Genomic DNA, 22,434 nt, shown 5'->3' on the forward strand with positions numbered 1-22,434 from the left:
AGACATTTACTGAGGTGAATAGCTCAGTTTTATGAAATAGTAAACCTCAACAATATAGGTTTGCTGGTTCATGAAACCTCATAATCACCTCAAAATAGACCTATATTTTTTTATTACATAATATGTATGTACTGTAAAAAAATCAGAATTTAATTTGCTTCATAGCAAAAATGGCATTACGTATTCATGACATCATGAATTTAACATTATTATATCGTGCTAGTTGTAGACATCTTTATCAACCAAATTCATGGTTTTTTGTCAGGCCAATCAATGAAATATCATTTCTCACAGGAGTTATATAATAATATACTTTAATATTTACATTTCAGGATTTCTTTGGAGACCTTGAGGTACATCGTGCCATGTTAGACTCACTAGCAGCTCAGTGTGACAAGGCCACAAAACAGAAGCACCTGCCAACTCACAGCCACCTAAGCAACCTGACCTATGTTCTACAGGATCGTGCCAGTCTTCATGGTCAAAGACTTGACAGACTTGTTCGACAGTGGGCAGAAATAGATGAGAAGTTCCACCAGCTCCAACGATTCCTTGATGATATTGACCAACAAATCCCTCGACCAGTCAGCAATGAGGATTCATTTCATGCGATCCAAGCAAAGATCAATACATATCAGAGGTTACAGAGGGAGCTAAATGATGAGAAACCCACCGTGTTCCAAATCGTTGACAAGGGGAAGCAACTTTTACACAGCATTAACTGCCCTGCCCTAGAAACTATGATAACTGAACTGGCTGATAAGTGGGTTGATTTAAATGCCAGCCTTTCCCAGGAGCTGAAGAGGTGAGTGAATGAATTCACTGTTACAGTACCTAACCCTACATCATTCAAAAGTGTTGATAATTTTGGTAAATTCTGACATTGAATGGATCATCACACCATGTCCTTTCATCTATTTCAGAATAGTCAAACTGTTTTAAGTACATCCACATGTATTTTTATTAATTTTGTAAGTCTGTAAATTATTATAAGTACATGTATCCAAATGACTCCCTCTGTGACCCTGGAAATGGCAGCCTTTCTGCCCTGGGATATGTCTGTTCCATGACAATATTCTATCTGAGTTTGCCTTGGGATGTGTCCCTCCCATGATGATGTTCCAGCTGAGTTTGCCTTGGGATGTGTCCCTCCCATGATGATGTTCTATCTGAGTTGGCCTTGGGATGTGTCCCTCCCATGATGATGTTCTATCTGTGTCCCTCTCATAATGATGTTCTGTCTGTGTCCCTCCCATGATGATGTTCTATCTGTGTCCCTCCCATGATGATGTTCTATCTGTGTCCCTCCCATGATGATGTTCTATCTGTGTCCATCCCATGATGTTCTCTCTGTCTCCCTCCCATGGTGATGTTCTATCTCTCTCCCATGATGATGTTCTATCTGTGAGCCTCCCATGATGATGTTCTATCTGTGTACCTCCCATGATGATGTTCTGTCTGTGTCCCTCCCATGATGATATTCTATATGTGTCCCTCCCATGATGATGTTCTATCTGTGTCCCTCCCATGATGATGTTCTATCTGTGTCCCTCCCATGATGATAATCTATATGTGTCCCTCCCATGATGATGTCCTATCTGTGTCCCTCCCATGATGATATTCTATCTGGGTCCCTCCCATGATGATGTTCTATCTGTGTCCCTCCCATAATGATGTGATATGTGTCCCTCCCATGATGATGTTCTATATGTGTTCCTCCCATGATGATGTTCTGTGTCCCTCCCATGATGATGTTCTGTGTCCCTCCCATGATGATGTTCTATCTGTGTACCTCCCATGATGATGTTCTATCTGTGTACCTCCCATGATGATGTTCTATCTGTGTCCCTCCCATGAAGATGTTCTATATGTGTCCCTCCCATGATGATGTTCTATCTGTGTCCCTCCCATGATGATGTCCTATCAGTGTCCCTCCCATGATGATATTCTATCTGTGTCCCTCCCATGATGATGTTCTGTGTCCCTCCCATGATGATGTTATATGTGTCCCTCCTATGATGATGTTCTATATGTGTCCCTCCCATGATGATGTTCTATAAGTGTCCCTCCTATGATGATGTTCTATCTGTGACCCTCCCATGATGATGTTCTATGTGTCCCTCCCATGATGATGTTCTATGTGTGTCCCTGCCATGATGATATTCTATCTGTGTCCCTCCCATGATGATGTTCTATCTGTGTTCCCCCATGATGATGTTATATCTGTGTCCCTTCCATGATGATGTTCTGTTTCCCTCCCATGATGATGCTTTATCTGTGTCCCTCCCATGATGATGTTCTATCTGTGTCCCTCCCATGATGATGTTCTATCTGTGTCCCTCCCATGATGATATTCTATCTGTGTCCTTCCCATGATGATGTTTTATCTGTGTCCCTCCCATGATGATATTCTATCTGTGTCCCTTCCATGATGGTGTCCTATCTGTGTCCCTCCCATGATGATGTTATATCTTTGTCCCTCCCATGATGATGTTATATCTGTGTCCCTCCCATGATGATGCTCAAGCTAAGAAGATCTTGGACATTTTACAAGACTGTGATTTATATAAAGAAATAGACTTTGTATTTTTGCCATTTTACCCATTGTCTTTATTTTTGTTGTGTATCTTTCTTGGGATACCTAAACTTACTTGGCATGCATAGCCAGGATTGTGCTGATGTGTCATTAAAATAAAATCTATACATATAGATATCTATGTCTACACACACACACACACACACACATGCATACGCACATGGCTTAATACAGTGAAGGTTGCAGAATGAGTGTATCTGTGTTTTTTAAAAAGTATTGAATTGTCACCAGATAGGAGTATGGACTTCTGTAAAAATGATTGTTTTACTTAGTTTGTGTGAATTTTGATACTGTGTGTTTAATGGTTGATTATTTATTTTTGTGGTTGTAATTTTTATCCTTTTGTAAATTGTAATATTTTTTTGTTGTGACTTTAATTCATAGAGATTCATCTAAAACTTAGAGATCCTGTTTTTGGCACATGTGGATTATTTAGTATCATGTCCCTTATATTGTGGTTCATAACAATCAGAAAATCCACAGAACTGTAAAAGATTTATCGAGTGTAATGAATGATTGTATTTTGATTTCCAAGCATCTTAAACTTTACTGTTTCTGAGTAATACTAACTTATTTTGGACCATACAGTCTATGAGTAATATTTTATGAGTAATGCTAACTCAAGTTGGACTTTGCAGTTTAGTAGTAATACTAACTAATCTTGGACCATATATTGTATGAGTAATACTAACTCATCTTGGACCATGCAGTTTATGAATAATACTTACTTGTCTTGGACCATAAAGTTTATGAGTAATATTTTATGGCTAATACTAACTCATTTTGGACCATACAGTTTATGAGTAATATTAACTTATCTTGGACTGTACAGTTTATGAGTAATATATTAAGATTAATACTAACTTATCTTTGACTTTACAGTTTATGAGCAATACAAACTCATGAACCATACAAATTATGAGTAATATTTTATGAGTAATACTAACTCAGCTTGGACCTTTCAGTTTACAAGTAATACTAACTTATCTTGGACCATGCAGTTTATGAGTAATACTAAATCATCTTGGACTAAACAGTTTATGAGTAATATTTAATAAGTAATATCAACTCATCTTGGACCACACAGTTTATGAGTACTACTAACTCATCTTGGACCATGTAGTTTATGAGTAATACTATCTTGTCTTGGACCATGGAATTTATGAGTAATGGTTTATGAGTAATACTAACACATCTTGGACCTTTCAGTTTATGAGTAATACTAACCTAACTTAGACCATGCAGTTTATGAGTAATACTAACTCATCTTGAACAATGAAGTTTATGAGTAATATTTTATGAGTAATATTAGCTCATCTTGGACCATGCAGTTTATGAGTAATACTAACTCATCTTGGACCATGCAGTTTACAAGTAATATTTTATGAGTAATACTAATTTATCTTGGACCATACAGTTTATGAGTAATATTTTATGAGTAATACCAATTTATCTTGGACCATACAGTTTATGAGTAATAATTTATGAGTAATACTAATTTATCTTGGACCATACAGTTTATGAGTAATATTTTATGAGTAATACTAATTTATCTTGGGCCATACAGTTTATGAGTAATAATTTATGAGTAATACTATTTTATCTTGGGCCATACAGTTTATGAGTAATAATTTATGAGTAATACTATTTTATCTTGGACCATACAATTTATGAGTAATACTAACTTATCGTGTCCATACAGTTTATAAATAATGCAATTGTGTCTGTGTGTCTTGTAATGACGATACAAGTCTACACGATTCTATCTTCTGACCAGGACCCAATCCTTAGGGGATCAGCTTCAGACATTTGAGGCAGATGCATCAGTCCTCAGATCATGGCTGACCACAGAGAAGACAAAGCTGACTGGGATCAAGCAACTGTCTGAAGTGGATCTAAAGAGCATTGCAACAGTGCGGAACAAGATTGATAAGTTACTGGTAGGTACAAAGAATATTTATATTGTGACAGTGCAGAATAAGATGGGAAAGTTACTAGTAGGTAAAAACAGTATACATATTGTGACAGTGTGGAACAAGATTGATAAGTTACTGGTTGATACAAATAATATTTATTCAGCATCCTCCAGAATGACTCGTGGCTGGTGCTTATTACAATGATACCCTGCTCTAACATGATGGTCAGGGTCCACAAATCACCATCATGCTATGTGTACCATATTGTTCAGTAGCTAAGTATCCATATCAGCCAATGGAAGAAAGTATTGCATGTTTATCCTCATAGCTGTACAAAGTGTGTGTCTGTCTGTCTGTCTGTCTGTGTATGTGCAGAATTATGGACTTCATTGACACAGTTACCAATTTCATGCATATTAAATGAAAAATACTTTAAACAGCTATTACATATATAATATGGGGGGGTTCGTTTTGTTACGGTGCTTTACACTACAGCAGCTCATGTAGGTTACTTAGTACTTGGGTAATTGGAGTAAAGTGCCTAGCACAAGGACACACCATGACCCAGGCTGGTGTAATGTCAGCTGAGAACAATTTGTAAGAAAATTGGCAGCTGATGTGTTCTCTTAAGCTGATCTCATCCTACCTATATTAGCAATTCCATCGTATATATACACAGTAAGACTAATTATTATATTTCAGGTAGATTACATACAATGGAAATACTTCATTTCTTTCTAATACACTCACATTAACTTACAAAACTGTATTTTCTCAATCATATTTGCTAGACATATCCTGAGGATCAGATTGTTTAATGACAAGAAAATGGGTAAATCAGACATTGGGAGTTTGTAAAAATAAATGCATATTTAAGCCTGAATAAAAACTTTAAATGAAATTCATACCAGATGTTAAGGGTATTGGTCTCATATTGTACTTGAGATGAACAATTATGGGCCTGAACCCAGTCTAGGAGTAAACCATTCGATTTCATGAGTGAAGAGTGGTCTCATTACAGTTGAGTCATTCTTGAAAGGCAGGGAAGATATAAATAAAATAAACCCAATTATTTTGGCAATATTAATTGAAAATTTTAATTAATAACTATGACTTTGCACTTCTGCAGATCAAAAAAAAGGAACAAAATGTTTAATTATAATAGCTGATTCCTATACCCCTACAACTTAAATGGTTTTGTTCCAGTCATTGTGTGACAACACTACAGCTGTAATGCAACTTTAACATTACAATGACAAGTGGACCATGTATGACCATGTATATAATAGTGATTTGGAGCTGCTGTCTTCATGTATGACTCAAAATAAAAATGATTTTAAAAAATGGGGTGAGGGTGGCAGTGACTAAACTGTTCCTGCCAATTTGAGCATTAAGGCTGTTCAAGTTGTTGTGTATGACAGTTGATTGAGCAGGCACTGGTGACCTATTGTTTTCCCTTAAATAGGTGTGTAAATTAACTGATTTATAAATTTATGTGAGAAACCTTTTTTGACATTGGTTGAGTATACCAGATGACTGAGTAAGCATCTGATGACTATTGTTTAACCTAGAATGAGCAGTAATTATACACAGTATGCATTCAGTCAAACATAAAGAAGATTTAATGGTTTTAATTCTCGATGGTACAGTAATAATTAGATTCACAATTATCAGCTTTGTAAGGGACAAGTGTATTTTCAAAAAAAAAGCAAGAAGCAGTGATCAGGTATTTGTTTTTTTTAAGAATACAACACATTTTGTCAAATTACTATTATTTTGGCAATGAAACTCGGTAATACTTCAAGAAATAGGGGAATTACTAAAAAGTTTCAAGTCTCATGTGTTGAACATGCTATATTTGAGTTGTACTATAACAATGCATTATAACAACGCATGTCATAACAGGGTTTCACTGTATATTAAAGTCTTTTTTCTCAGTCTAAAAAAATGTAATTTAAATATTACTTACACCTCTCCCTCGATAACTGGCGCACAACAGGGTCGAGTCTGATAAATCAACCCCACAAATCTGTGTTGTTACTGATGGACGATGTTGTGAAAATCATTATCATCATGGGTGAAGGGCTGATTTATCAGCCTAAACGGGGTCCACAAACATAGACCACACTATAAGTATAAGCGAGGCATGAGTATCCAAGGGACCTCCAAAAATTGAAAAAAATCGCTTTGACATCAAGAAAACTGTGGGGAAGGGGAGCGGTGTTAGGGAACTGGCATGTTTATTGACTGAATACTCATTTAACATTCGCGTCTATAATAATTTTTAATAATGTACTTTTTCTAATTAAATTGTTCGTTATTCTGTTTAAATAACATTTATTTTCAAAATGTCCAACATATGAAAGATCATTCCAACTGGTTTCAAGAACCTTCACATGTACACGTAAAAAAAATATATGTACTACATCACTGCATTTTGTTTTCTTGATGAGTCTGGTTCCCCATTGTGGTGTTTAATATTATCCTGCCAAATCGGGAGTCCACAGAGCAGGGAACTAGACTAAATGTTGATAACCACCAAACAAGATTCTTTTTTTATAAAAACACATGACATTTATTTTGTGAGACAATCGTCTATGTTAACACTCAATTTTTGTATTGTTCAATTAGTACAATATTGATGTCGTGATTTCTTTGGAAGTAATAATGAAACTTTTTATCATCCTTGAGGATATCTGTAAGTGCCAGTTCAAGAATTCTCTGAAACTTGCTTGCCTACAGTGGTCTGTATCTGTGAAATCAGGCTCATTATTTTACTACGTATTCATTTTGCTTGGCTGCCTTGTTATCTTTGATCACAGTTATGAAAGAGTTGGTTAATTTAAGGTAGTTTATGTAACATGCACAATAACATTTATAAGTGTTCGATTGATCAAATAAAGTGAGTTCACCCAACATATTACCAGGGCCGCTAGATTTTAAGTTTGTTGGATTTTCGTGCCTTTTAACTTTTCTTTTATTCCACCTCCTTTATTTGATTCAAAAGACATAATTAACATAATACAAAGGAGGCCATCTTTTGATTCAGTGCAACAATACAACAAATACTTCCAGAAATCAGTTATAAAAACATGGTAGGCACTTAATTAGGTTCTCAGAGAAATGCTCGCAAACACAGCTGTTGCGGAGATTGACGCAATTTACGTTTAATTTCAAGAGAACACATTGCATTCATGATTATTACATTTAAAAGGAACTAAAAGATAGAACTAGCACAGAAATTTCAATTGATAAAAAATGTATTTAATTTGTATTTATTTATGGCGCAAATGACATTTTCATTGATCAAAATTTCCTTACATATCATTAATTGTGGTGTACTAGGAATGTCATTTGAATAGAAAATGTAAAAAATTGTATGACCTATTTTTAAATTTTATATTTCATAATGTTTGTTAAAATTCCCAAGTCCTATCTACCGTTTTCGATGATAAAACAAGCGATACATCAGAGTTTCCATTACCAATTTTGATCGCAATTTTCTTCAAGTTCAACAAATAGGGATCAATTTTTGGGATATTTTCTGGTTTATAAAATGGGATCCACGCCTGACCTTGCATTATAAGCGGGTTTGCGAGTTATCAGGGCACAAGTTATCAAGGGAGTTGTGTACATGGCAGGACAATGCATTTAATTTCCATTGATGATTTTATAAAGATTGCACCATTTTGCAGTATGCATGGATCAGTTTTCTATCTTTGCTTTGCTGGAACATTCCAGACTCACGACCAAAAGTGTGTACCGTGTCTACTTGCTTATAAGATGAGTCCAACTGCAAACTGCACATTCCCAGATCTGCTATCAAATAGTGTGCCTTTAGATCTGGGTCTGTTCAGTTGGTTAGGAGTATTCAGCAGAACAAACAATATAGACCCTGATCTGCAGGTGCATTATGCTATGGCAGATTAGGATCTTTGTTGTTTGCAGTTTTGCTCAGCGTTTACTCATTATTCATATAATGCCTTGGCTTAATATCATCTTCAAATGATCAAAACAAGAGATATATTTGTACAAAGTGTTTTATGGAAAATTAATATGTGGGGAATGGAGAAAAATGTTAGTGGATGAGTTTGTAAGTTCATAAAAAAAATTGCCTGCTTCTCTAGAGGTTGGATGACAAAATGGTTACATTTTACCTTGAATCCTTGACAGAAAGGAATGCAGACATTATGGTGAATTCATAATTCATTTAATTTTTGTGGATATAAAATTTATGGTTTTGCAGACAATTACACTTTGATCGGAACATAACTTTCTTAATATGGGAAGGTGGGTCCTGTTGTCTTCAAAGATTAATAAATGTTCATTTTGTATTTAAATTTGGGGCTTTTAGCAACCATGAAATGAATAAAAGTTGTACCCCACAAATAATGAAATTAATGAAAATTGGTACCTCACAGGTAATCAAAACTAGTATGCCACAAATAATGAAATTAATAAAAATTGGTACCTTACAAATAATGAACATTGATACTTCCCACATAATAATGAATTCACAGTACACTGTACCAATATTTTCTGTTAAAATAGGAGTTCCGCAAGGAAGTGGAAAACCAGGAACCTCTAAAAGAGAAGGTCATCTCTGTTGGCAACCAGCTGATGCAGAACAAGGTGTATAAGTCAGCTGACCTTGAGGATCGGTTAAGCTGGCTCCAGGAAGACTGGACTCAGCTACAGCATGATATCAACAAGGTCGAGGAGTACCTACACCAGGCACAAATGGAACTGATGCCATCACGACAGGCTCTTGGAGAGCTCAACTCTTGGCTGAATACAATTGAGAAGTCTCTCCGGGACGACAAAAATAAAGCCATGATGAGTATTGCTGATCTAGAAGTTATACTTAAAAAGTACAAGGTAAGTTTTCATATAAAAAGCATTAAAGACTGAACAAATATTTAAATCTGTAGTTGTAACTTGTTAATGAACATATCAGGCATTCTTTTTGTTAAATTCAAATTTTATTGATAAGGTTTGCTTAGCATATCAGGTGTTCTTTTTTCAAAAATCAATTCTTATTCATAAAGTGTGATGAGCATTTAAAGTGTTCTTTTTGTTACCTTAGTACTTATTCTCAGAGTCTGTGATCATATCTAATTCTTTGTAAAAGAACTAGTAATCTATTATCGCAATGAATAATAGTAAAAATATTGCCATGAGAACGCAATAAAGGTATATTGTTACAATGCATGAAAGTTAATTTAAAATATAATTCACTTTGTTCCTTTCTCAGAATTACAAGATTGACTTGTCCAGTAAGCAGCTGACTGTGGACTTCGTGAACCAAGAAGTCTTACAGCCAAAAGATGATGCAGACAGTCCAGCACCTATTGAACGTAATGAGTTCTCAGAACGTCTAGGATCCCTTAACAGTCGCTGGCAGACAGTCAGCCGTCATGTGTCAGATCGGCTGAAGATGCTGGAGGCAATGAATGCACGTTGGGATGAGTATGAGAGGTCCTTAGGGGTTCTGGTTTCCTGGATCAAGGAACATGAGGATAAGCTTAAAAAGTATCGTCTAATTGGGCAAGAAGTAGGAGTCCGACAAACACTGAAAGACTGCAAGGTATGTGGCTCTGAATATGTTTCATATAATCACAATGGTTCCTCAATATCAAGTAGCTTAGTATAACAGTCCCTATTTTAAGTCAGGTGTGGTTTTGGATCCCATTACACTGTGTAATAGTCATACTGTGTATAACGTAGCCCTTATTTGTTTTACCTTTATCTTTTATACCATTGAAAACATCTTACATTTTTACCATATCTTTTATATAATTGAAGAAATTTTACATTTGTTCTTTTTATCTTTTATACCATTGAACACATTTTACATTTTTTACCTCTGTTGTTTATACCATTCAAAACATCTTACATTTTTACCTTATCTTTTATATAATTGAAGAAATTTTACATCTTTTCTTTTTATCTTTTATACCATTGAACATGTTGTACACTTTTTACCTTTATCTTTTATACCATTGACACATTTTAAGTTTTATTTTAATCTTTTATACCTCTGAAAACATTTTTCATTTTATACCTTTATCTTTTATACCAATGAACACATTTTACACTTTATACCTGTATCTTTTATACCATCCAACACATTTTAAGTTTTACCTTTATCTTTTATAGCATTGAACATATTTTACACTTTGTACCTTTATCTTTTAAACTATTGAAACATTTGACATTTTTACCTTTACCTTTTATACCATTGAAAACATTTTACACTCTGTACCTTTATCTTTTATACCACTCAACACATTTTAAGTTTTATCTTTATCTTTTATACCACTCAACGCATTTAAAGTTTTACCTTTATTGTTTATAGCATTGAACACATTTTACACTTTGTACCTTTATCTTTTAAACTGTTGAAACATTTTACATTTTACCTTTACTTTTTATACCACTGAACACATTTCACACTTTGTACCTTTATCTTTTATACCACTGACACATTTTAAGTGTTTGTCCTTTATTTTTTATACCATTGAAAACATTTTAAGTTTTTATTTTATCTTGTATGATTTCATGTTTAATTTTTTGGGAAAAGGTTATCTTCCAAAAGATGTTAGCAATTTTTTACCTGTACATTTTATAAATTGAACTTTTATTGGCATTATGTAGAAAAGGTTATGCAAAAATGTAAAAGAAATCATATTCACATGCATATACTGTCAACAAAGATGTTTTAAAGTAACTCTTGACCCTCTTTATGTTTTCTAAAGGGTGTTAGTCTTTACATTTATCAACCTTTAATAGTTTTAACATATTTTTCATCTTGTTTTAACACATGCAATCATTTATTTGGAAGAGTTCATCTTCCTAAAGGATTTTTTGTGAGTCTTTATCTTTATATCAAGTCCATAAATGTGGGAAAGCAAAACAAGTTGTCAAGTTCCAGCAGCAGGCACACTGGCATCATCATTGTGTCAACAGTTTGTGTAGGTTTTGATTAAGTCTTTCATTTACAAATATTTTCAAACCCTTGGATAGACTCTCATCATCATGGCATGTATCCTTATGAAGCTGAGCTGGACAGACTCTCATCATCATGACATGTATCCTTATGAAGCTGAACTGGATACACTCTCAGCATCATGGCATGTATCCTTATGAAGCTGAGCTGAATAGACTCTCAGTATCATGGCATGTATCCTTATGAAGCTGAGCTGGATACACTCAGCATCATGGCATGTATCCTTATGAAGCTGAGCTGAATAGACTCTCAGTATCATGGCATGTATCCTTATGAAGCTGAGCTGGATACACTCTCAGCATCATGGCATGTATCCTTATGAAGCTGAGCTGGATATACTCTCATCACCATGGCATGTATCCTTATGAAGCTGAGCTGAATAGACTCTCAGTATCATGGCATGTATCCTTATGAAGCTGAGCTGGATACACTCTCAGCATCATGGCATGTATCCTTATGAAGCTGAGCTGAATAGACTCTCAGTATCATGGCATGTATCCTTATGAAGCTGAGCTGGATATACTCTCATCACCATGGCATGTATTCTTATGAAGCTGAGTTGGATAGACTCTCATCATCATGGCATGTATCCTTATGAAGCTGAGCTGGATAGACTCATCATCATGGCATGTATCTTTATGAAGCTGAGCTGGATATACTCTCATTATCATGGTATGTATAATCATGAAGCAGTGTTGGATGGACTCTAATCATGATGACATATATCGTTATAAAGCTAAGACAATTTAATCTACAACATGCTGACTTGCCTCTTTTACCTTTGGGTGAAGGTGCAGGTATTTTTATGCCCAGAATGGACTGTGTTCATACATCTGATGAGTGATTATGAACCTGATAATTAATTCAGTGAAATGCTTGCTCTTTCCTTTTGACCCACAGTTGCATGTTTCAGATCAATGCTCATCAGAACTTACCTTCTAATCAGCATGACCGCTCCAGTGGCCTCATGGTTAGAGCATCTGCCTCAGATGCAGGAGGTTGCAAGTTCAAACCCCGGCTGAGTCATACCAAAGACTTATAAAAATGGTACTGACAGCTGCCTTGCTAAGCACTCAGTATTAAGAGGTTAGTGTTAGGATTGGTTGGCCTGGTGTCAGGATAATGTTACTGGATTGGACAAGATGCTACATGTCTGTGGCATGATGCCTCATGATGCTAGATGATGCTACATGTCTGTGGCATGATGCCCCGTGATGCTAGATGATGCTACATGTCTGTGGCATGATGCTAGATGATGCTACATGTCTGTGGCATGATGCCCCGTGATGCTAGATGATGCTACATGTCTGTGGCATGATGCCTCATGATGCTAGATGATGCTACTTGTCTGCAGCATGATGCCCCGTAATGCTAGATGATGCTACATGTCTGTGGCATGATGCCCCGTGATGCTAGATCGTGCTACATGTCTGCAGCATGATGCCTCGTGATGCTAGATGATGCTACATGTCTGTTGCATGATGCCCCGTGATGCTAGATGATGCTACTTGTCTGCAGCATGATGCTAGATGATGCTACATGTCTGCAGCATGATGCCCCGTGATGCTAGATGATGCTATGTGTCTGTAGCATGATGCCTCATGATGCTAGATGATGCTACGTGTCTGCAGCATGATGCCCCGTGATGCTAGATGATGCTACGTGTCTGCAGCATGATGCCCCGTGATGCTAGATGATGCTACGTGTCTGCAGCATGATGCCCCGTGATGCTAGATGATGCTATGTGTCTGCAGCATGATGCCTCATGATGCTAGATGATGCTACATGTCTGCAGCATGATGCTAGATGATGCTACATGTCTGCAGCATGATGCCGCGTGATGCTAGATGATGCTACATGTCTGCAGCATGATGCCCCATGATACTAGATGATGCTACCTGTCTGCAGCATGATGCCCCATGATGCTAGATGATGCTACATGTCTGTGGCATGATGCCTTGTGATGCTAGATGATGCTACGTGTCTGTGGCATGATGCCCCTGTGCTAGACATCACTATAAACTGCCACACATCTTAGTGATATGACTGAAAAATTATTAAAGCTACATTAAAAATCTAAATCACATACACACTCTAATCAGCACCATACAGCCTGTATTATGTTGATGTGCCATTAGACCCTATTATATGCATGCATATACATGCTGATATTAATAGTATTGAATGTATTCTCAGAACTATTCCACTGTAAATTTTGCACAATTAAAGTGAAAGAGTCAATGAATTTTTCATGTGATTTATTTGTACAGTTGAGTCCTGATAAAATACATAAGCATCAAGGAAATGCAATGGTTCAAACATGGTTCATTATTTTATGTGATGCATGTAAATTTATAAACTTAATCCTGATCAAATACATAATCATCAGGGGAATTTAATGGTTCACATATGGGTAATTGTTTTGGTTTAAATTTCAGTAGGGAACCATTTGACCTATTTTTTAAAAATGTAGTCATAGTAAAGTATTACATTCATGTTTTCTCATTGATGATTTCCACAACAGAGACAAAGTGTGAAACTGGCAAGGTATTTCCTCTTAAAGCCACATTTGTGTTGTCTGCTTCATTATTCATGAGGCATGTTTCACATCAGATTTTTCTTAGATATTCTACAAGTTCAGACATTCCTCCTTTGAATCAAAATGTTCATTTTTAATGGGTACATTTTTTTATTAAGACATTCATCTCATCAGGAGACTTTATCTGATATAACGTAAGGATGTATCCCATTACATGCTTTGAAGACTATTTAATATAACACAAGGATGCATCCCATTACATGCTTTGAAGACTATTTAATATAACACAAGGATGCATCCCATTACATGCTTTGAAGACTATTTAATATAACACAAGGATGCATCCCATTACATGCTTTGAAGACTTTATTTAATATAACACAAGGATGCATCCCATTACATGCTTTGAAGACTATTTAATATAACACAAGGATGCATCCCATTACATGCTTTGAAGACTATTTAATATAACACAAGGATGCATCCCATTACATGCTTTGAAGACTTTATTTAATATAACACAAGGATGCATCCCATTACATGCTTTGAAGACTATTTAATATAACACAAGGATGCATCCCATTACATGCTTTGAAGACTTTATTTAATATAACACAAGGATGCATCCCATTACAGGCTTTGAAGACTTTATTTAATATAACACAAGGATGCATCCCATTACATGCTTTGAAGACTTGATTTAATATAACACAAGGATGTATCCCATTACATGCTTTGAAGACTTGATTTAATATAACACAAGGATGCATCCCATTAGATGCTTTGAAGACTTTATTTAATATAACACAAGGATGCATCCCATTACATGCTTTGAAGACTTTATTTAATATAACACAAAGATGCATCCCATTACATGCTTTGAAGACTTTATTTAATATAACACAAGGATGCATCCCATTACATGCTTTAAAGACTTGATTTAATATAACACAAGGATGCATCCCATTAGATGCTTTGAAGACTTGATTTAATGTAACACAAGGATGCATCCCATTACATGCTTTGAAGACTTTATTTAATATAACACAAGGATGCATCCCCTTACATGCTTTGAAGACTTTATTTAATGTAACACAAGGATGCATCCCATTACATGCTTTGAAGACTTGATTTAATATAACACAAGGATGTATCCCATTAGATGCTTTGAAGACTTTATTTAATGTAACACAAGGATGCATCCCATTACATGCTTTGAAGGCTTTATTTAATATAACACAAGGATGCATCCCATTACATGCTTTGAAGACTTTATTTAATATAACACAAGGATGCATCCCATTACATGCTTTAAAGACTTGATTTAATATAACACAAGAATGCATCCCATTACATGCTTTGAAGACTTTATTTAATATAACACAAGGATGCATCCCATTACATGCTTTGAAGACTTTATTTAATATAACACAAGAATGCATCCCATTACATGCTTTGAAGACTTTATTTAATACAACACAAGAATGCATCCCATTACATGCTTTGAAGACTTTGTTTAATATAACACAAGGATGCATCCCATTACAGGCTTTGAAGACTTTATTTAATATAACACAAGGATGCATCCCATTACAGGCTTTGAAGACTTTATTTAATATAACACAAAGATGCATCCCATTACATGCTTTGAAGACTTTATTTAATATAACACAAGGATGCATCCCATTACAGGCTTTGAAGACTTTATTGAATATAACACAAAGATGCATCCCATTACAGGCTTTGAAGACTTTATTTAATATAACACAAAGATGCATCCCATTACATGCTTTGAAGACTTTATTTAATATAACACAAGAATGCATCCCATTACATGCTTTGAAGACTTTATTTAATATAACACAAGAATGCATCCCATTACATGCTTTGAAGACTTTATTTAATATAACACAAGAATGCATCCCATTACATGCTTTGAAGACTTTATTTAATATAACACAAGAATGCATCCCATTACATGCTTTAAAGACTTGATTTGATATAACACAAGAATGCATCCCATTACAGGCTTTGAAGACTTTATTTAATATAGCACAAGAATACATCCCATTACAGGCTTTGAAGCAGACGCTTAAGAGTAAGGAGACAGATGTCAACTCGGTGAAAACAATTGGTGCGACTCTTGTACAACTGAGTGTGGACCACCCTGGCTGCCAAAAGAGCATACAGGAAAGTCTAAGTAACCTTGAGAACCAGTGGCATCACCTTCACAGCCAGGTGGATCAAGTTCAAGTGCTGCTGGAGGACATGTTGACCCAGTGGAACTGTTACCATAATGAGCTTACAGCCATAACTCAGACCCTGGCAGAGACTGAGTACTGTCTGCAGAGGTACACCATGATTGGTGGGGACATTGCCACACTTAAGATACAGGTGGAAAAATTGGAGGTAGGCTTAACTTTAGTATCTTCTCCAAGATTTTATTTGAGATAAAGAAAAAATGAAGGGGGAATAATTTAATATCTTTAATATAATAAGACTTTAATTCCAGTGCTCACTCTTTGCGACACTGTTCATGGGACTCATAAAAGTGACCCACGGAATAAGTGAAAGAGCTTTATATGGGGGATGTGTCATATAATACTGCATTAAGCTAAAATTGTGGAGCATAAATGAATCACATTATGATTAGTTCATTTTGAGCTGAGAGATAAAATAATGTTTAAGTAAAAAATAAAAAAATAAAACTTTACCAATTTAATGGGATTCTATGTTATTCAAGGGTCAGCAGTGTACTGCACGTTTTTTATTTGTTAGGGACAACTTAAGTACATTAAAATAATCTCCCACAAACCACTGTGCTGCTGACTCACCTGGCAGTGGCCTCCAACATCATCAACCCTAAAAGATGTTCATGTTTTTAATCTATTTCTATCTTTTTCAAAATATGTGAATTTTTAATCTATTTCTCTATTTTTCAAATTTGTGTATTTTTAATCTTTTTCTATATTTTTCTAATATATTTTTAATCTGTTTCTATCATTTTTAAACTTTTTTATGTATTTTTAATGTTTATATCATTTTCAAACTTTTGTACTTATGTAGTTTTAATTTGTTTCTGTCTTTTTCAAACTAACATATTAGTTTGGATATTTATTGTGCAAATTCATTTTCATTTTCACTTAGTTTTACCTACTCTCCATTCCACTAACACTCACAGACAACAGCTGCTAAAACTCCCAAAAGGAGAGTAGGAAGTAGCTAGAGAGCAAAGTATGAAACTTTACTTATTTCAGAATGAAGAGATCATAATGTAGAATCTGTAAAACAACTTTAGGTGTCCTTTCTGCAGAGTTTAACAAATTTTATATTTGAATATCTATCAAAACAGCACATTGAAGATGAATTTACTTTATTTTTTTACTTTCCAGATTGCCTGAAAAATTTAATATTAAATTGTACTTGTTTTCAGAACTTGATGTCAGACATGGACAGGCTGGGACCTCGCCATGAAAAATTTGTTGCTTTGGCAACTCGCCTGAGCCAGGTTTGTGAAGTACCAGTCCGTCAGGAGATCCAGACAACACAGGCAGACATACAGGGAAGATGGCAGCATGTATTCAATGAGCTTCATCAGAGAACCAACAAGTTCAGAGACTGTCTCCAGCAGTGGCTGCTGTATGAAGATGAGTACTCCCGTGCCAGAACATGGCTAGATGCCAAGGAGAGACTCTGCGATGATCTAGTCTATGCGAGAGAAGACACTGGCAGAAGAGATGAAAATCTGCTGCAAAGCAAGGTAATACCCTTTATATAGTATTTCTGTGCTATTGCTTACTTGATAGTATGACTAAGGACAAGTGTTTTTATACCCATGCCTCAGTAGTGGTGGGAGTATATAGTAATCCTTGTGTAAATTTGTCTGGCACTCATGAACATGTCCTACAGTTTCTGATAGATTGCTAGAAAATGTGATAAATATTATTGTCATCACCTGAAGATGTACATATTGTCAAATCACTTTGATCCCACAATTTTTTGTTAAAGTTGTTGCCTTTTTTGTCTTGTAGCAGTGTATGACATAATCTCATTAGCACACTAGTCCCAACATTTTTGGTGGATTGTCATGAAATTTGGTAAATATTATGGACACCATCTGAAGATGTGCTTTGTCAGGACAATTTTTGTGAGTTATTGCCCATTTTGTGTTGTGGCTTAACACTTTATATAATGATCTTTCTAGTGCAACTAGTCCTGCAGTTTTTTATGGATTGCAAGAAAAACTTGGTACATATTATGGTCATGAACTGAAGATTTGTTTGTCGACAATCACTTTGCCATTAAAAATTTTGGTAAGAATTATTGCCCTTCTAGCTAATGCAGTGTTTAACACAATCTCATTGGTGCTATTAGTCCTGCTGTTTGCCTTCATTTTTGTATGGATGATTGTGAAACTTGGTATATTATTTTGGTATATTAATTATGGTATATCATCATCTATACTCAGTGACACATCTACACATGTCTTGACTAGAGTCATTTCCATCATTGGGGTAGAGGTTGGATGTTGGAGAGGCAGGGTTATATTTACATGAGCAAAATGATAATTATTCCTCTCCATTTTCTTTAGTACCAAGCTGATAACATTATTTAATCATATTGGAATCCTCAAGAAAAAGAAGTTCTAATGAACTTGGAGAGGATATATTCCTCTGGCTGTACATTTTATCGGGTGAGTAGACATACATTTCAATCAGTGTTTCGGATTGGTAGAACTCTACACTAACATGGTTTGTGTTATATAAATGTTCGTCAAATTTGAACCAAGTAGTATACAAAGTAAAGTTAAATCCACCGAAAATGTACAGATTGTAATAAATTGGCAAAATACATAATTAGAACAAATTTCTGCAAACTGATTAATTTTGTATCTTTTCAAGGCAGTTAAAAATTTTACCATTCTTTTTAAAGACTCTTCAGAAGGAACTGGACAATTTCCAGATGCAGATATCAGAACTTTATCGGATCAGTGATGAGGTCACCCGAAATATGGACCCATCATCTATTGTCAGCATCACATCACGTCTCATGGGTCTTGATCAGCGGCTGCTGTCACTCAGACAGAAGCTTGGAAAGCACATCCAGAGTCTTCAGGGTGACATGTCACAACAAAACCGCTTCCAGGAAGCGTTTGCTTCAATGAGTGCATTCTTATCACAGGCTGAGAGAATTCTGGGAATGGATGATCCAAATAAATCAGCCGATGAAGATACAATGCGTGAACGCTTGGATCACCTTAAGGAATTACTTAATCAGTTTAACACAAACTATCAAAAGCTTGATGCTTTGAATGACCTTGGTTATCGTCTGGCATTGAGTGAAATGTCCGCATCAGAACTGAATGAATTAAACCACAAATGGCATCGATTGTTTGGAGAAACATCAGAACGTTGTAAAATGCTTCAGGGATTGGTGCTTTTGAAGCAGGACTTTACCCAAAAATGTGACACATGGATGACATTCCTTGCTCAGACAGAGCAAGACCTTGCGATGGAAATCACAGGGAATCTGGCTGACCTTCAGGACCAGCAGAGGAAGTGCGAGGTAAATGCATTTGTGTTTTTAAGATAAATCAAATTGGCTGTGATATGATTTGCCAGTGGTAGAAATTGGCCAGTTAGTAGGCTAGGCAGTTAAAAGTACAAACAAAACTTTCATTTCTTTAAATTGATGGTAATCGTGTTGGATGCTCCAGTTCCTAACCTTGTGTTTTGAGAATTTACTTCACATTATTTACAACCATAATAAATGAACTGTTCATGTTAACATATTTTCCTTATCTGTGTGATATGGTATAACTGAACTGTTCATGTTAAAATATTTTCCTTATCTGTGTGATACTGTATAACTGAACTGTTATGTTAAAATATTTTCCTTTTCTATATTATGCTATATAACAAAAAGAAAGACATGAGAAGTAATGCTGATTCTCTTGGTGAATCTAAATAAATGTAAGCTTGAAAACATGCATAAACTCATGTAGTAACTTTAGCATCTCATTTTGGATGATAAGTATAATGTGCTTATTTTCTTTGTTTTGGTAGAAATTTGAATCTGAGATCTACAGCAGGCAGCAAATACTTCATGCCATTATCAGCGATGGACAGAAGATGCTAAAGGATGGGGATGTTGAGGACCGGGAAGAGTTCCAGCAGAAGCTTCATTTATTGACTGAGCAGTGGCAGAGTGTGCTCAGAAGAGCCAATCAGAGAAAGGCTATTATTGACAACACAATCAAGCAATGGAGTGCCTTCAATGACCTTGTAGAGAAGCTACGTAATTGGTTGAGAGAAAAAGAGGAAGAGCTTCAGGCATTTGATTTCACCACTGCGTCTATTCAAAGAATAAAAAATTTGGTTGAAAAAGCCAAGGTATGACAGGCTGATACATTTAACATTGTTGTATTTATTTTTCATTATTTAGAATAATTTTTTTAAATTTTATGTTTATTATAACTATTTGAAAAGTATAAGGGAGCAATTAAAGGTGAACTAACAGATATCCAAATGTGTTATACAATGCCAATTGTTTTTGTACAGTAAGATTGTTTTATCTGTTTATTATATGTTCTTGAAAATGAGCTGGTTAGGGGGCCCCACTGGCTGAGTAGTTAGTATGCTGGACTCACAACCAACAGGATGTGGGTTTGAATCCTGCCATCAAACCCACCTGGGTCAACTACTTTGGTGTTTCTTAGGTCAAGACACTTTACTCTAGTTTCCTTGGCACTAAATAACCTTCTTGCGTTGCTGTGACATAAAATGCCAAACCAAAATATAAGATAATTATGATAATTAAGCAAGGTTTGAAATGAAAATTAGTTTTGTATTTGATATTTGAGGCCAAGGAGAAACATTTTTTAAAAATATTTATTTTCTTGCTTCCAATTGATATTCAGATTAATTAGTGATACACAATGAATGACATCATTTGTCATATATGAGTTGCCACAGGAAGAAACAGATTAGATAACAAATTGGTCATATGCAGTGCGCGATATCATTTGTCATATATTAGTTGCCTCTGGTAGAAATAGATTATGGAACAAATCAGTGATACACAATGCATAACATCATTCATGATCAGTCCTTATTAGGAAGGCCAGATAAACAGAGAAGCAAGGATTTTGTCACTTTAAGACTTGCTTAAGCACCAAGTCTGTTAATGTCCTATACAGTAAGACTACAGTAAACTGAAGCTACCCACAATGTTGACTTCTTTCTAATTGATTAAACTTTGATCATTTTCAAATCCTATGCATATGATTCAGTGATCATTTTCAAATCCTATGCATATGACTCAGTAATCATTTTCAAATCCTATGCATATGACTCAGTGATCATTTTCAGATCCTATGCATATGACTCGGTGATCATTTTCAAATCCTATGCATATGACTCCGTGATCATTTTCAAATCCTATGCATATGACTCAGTGATCATTTATCTATTTCAGCATACTCAGAATGAGTTTAAATTACAAGATGATCTGTTCAAGAAAATGAATGAGCAGGGGAAGCAATTATTGCAGCGTGCTGACCGTATGGCAGCAGAGGAAATCAGGGTTAACATGGCGCAGTTACAACAGCACTGGCATCAAATATTCGAGAAGGTAGATGAACATCGTGAGAGGTTAGAAGGAATTCTCAGCCAGTGGACTGAATGTGAGGAGGATATTGAGGCGATTCAAGCATGGCTCAAGGATATTCGTACAAATCTTGGCAAGGATATTGCCACTGCTTATGACGAACTTCAAGCTGATCATCACAGGTGTAAGGACATAGAAACATCTTTTGCAAATTCAGAGGACAAACGCCAAACACTTTTGGCAAAGGAGAAAGTTTTATCACGTGTGGTACAGCCAGATGACATGAATATTCTCCATCAGAGAATACGTCTGCTTAATAAACAGTGGGATGAGTTACGAAGCCAGGTGGAGTTACGGAGCCAGCGTGTCCATGACAACATGGTCAGGTGGTCCAGCTTTAATGAAAAAGTGCGGGACCTTTGTGATTGGATGGATCAGATGGAGGTCAAGGTCATTTCTTGCACAGACTACCACATTGAGGATCTTCTAAACAGAATAGATAAGGTACCCATTCGCACCTTGTTCCGATTCTTAAGAAAGAAGATCACTTATTTCTGTCTGCATCAGTCTGCATGTATTTTACTCCAAACATTGGGGTGGGGGTGGAAATTAAAATTGCTGCAAATAGGGTGCATTTTAGTTTCCGTTTATACCCAGTATCTCTACTGAATTTTTGTAACCATAAGCCAATCCTCATGCATACTAGTGATTACTTATTCATTTCACCATCAGAAAGGTTGGTAGTAAGAGTCCTATGTCTATGTTT

General features: G+C 35.6%; 1 protein-coding gene across 1 annotated transcript in view; it reads left to right on the forward strand.

The window, feature by feature from the left end:
- LOC149804453 (nesprin-1-like) overlaps positions 1 to 22,434 on the forward strand; it is a 572,886-nt gene that overhangs the window by 498,255 nt on the left and 52,197 nt on the right. Inside the window, exons 121-129 of the mRNA XM_089940603.1 lie at positions 333 to 805; positions 4,374 to 4,536; positions 9,064 to 9,390; positions 9,767 to 10,099; positions 16,137 to 16,469; positions 17,494 to 17,820; positions 18,993 to 19,625; positions 20,126 to 20,452; positions 21,537 to 22,172. Of these exons, the coding sequence (XP_089796729.1) occupies positions 333 to 805; positions 4,374 to 4,536; positions 9,064 to 9,390; positions 9,767 to 10,099; positions 16,137 to 16,469; positions 17,494 to 17,820; positions 18,993 to 19,625; positions 20,126 to 20,452; positions 21,537 to 22,172 (3,552 nt within the window). The remainder of the gene's footprint in view (positions 1 to 332; positions 806 to 4,373; positions 4,537 to 9,063; positions 9,391 to 9,766; positions 10,100 to 16,136; positions 16,470 to 17,493; positions 17,821 to 18,992; positions 19,626 to 20,125; positions 20,453 to 21,536; positions 22,173 to 22,434) is intronic.

Source organism: Sinohyriopsis cumingii, chromosome 2 (assembly GCF_028554795.1).
Source record: "Sinohyriopsis cumingii isolate HCF-2022 chromosome 2, ASM2855479v2, whole genome shotgun sequence".
NCBI classification, from domain to species: domain Eukaryota; kingdom Metazoa; phylum Mollusca; class Bivalvia; order Unionida; family Unionidae; genus Sinohyriopsis; species Sinohyriopsis cumingii.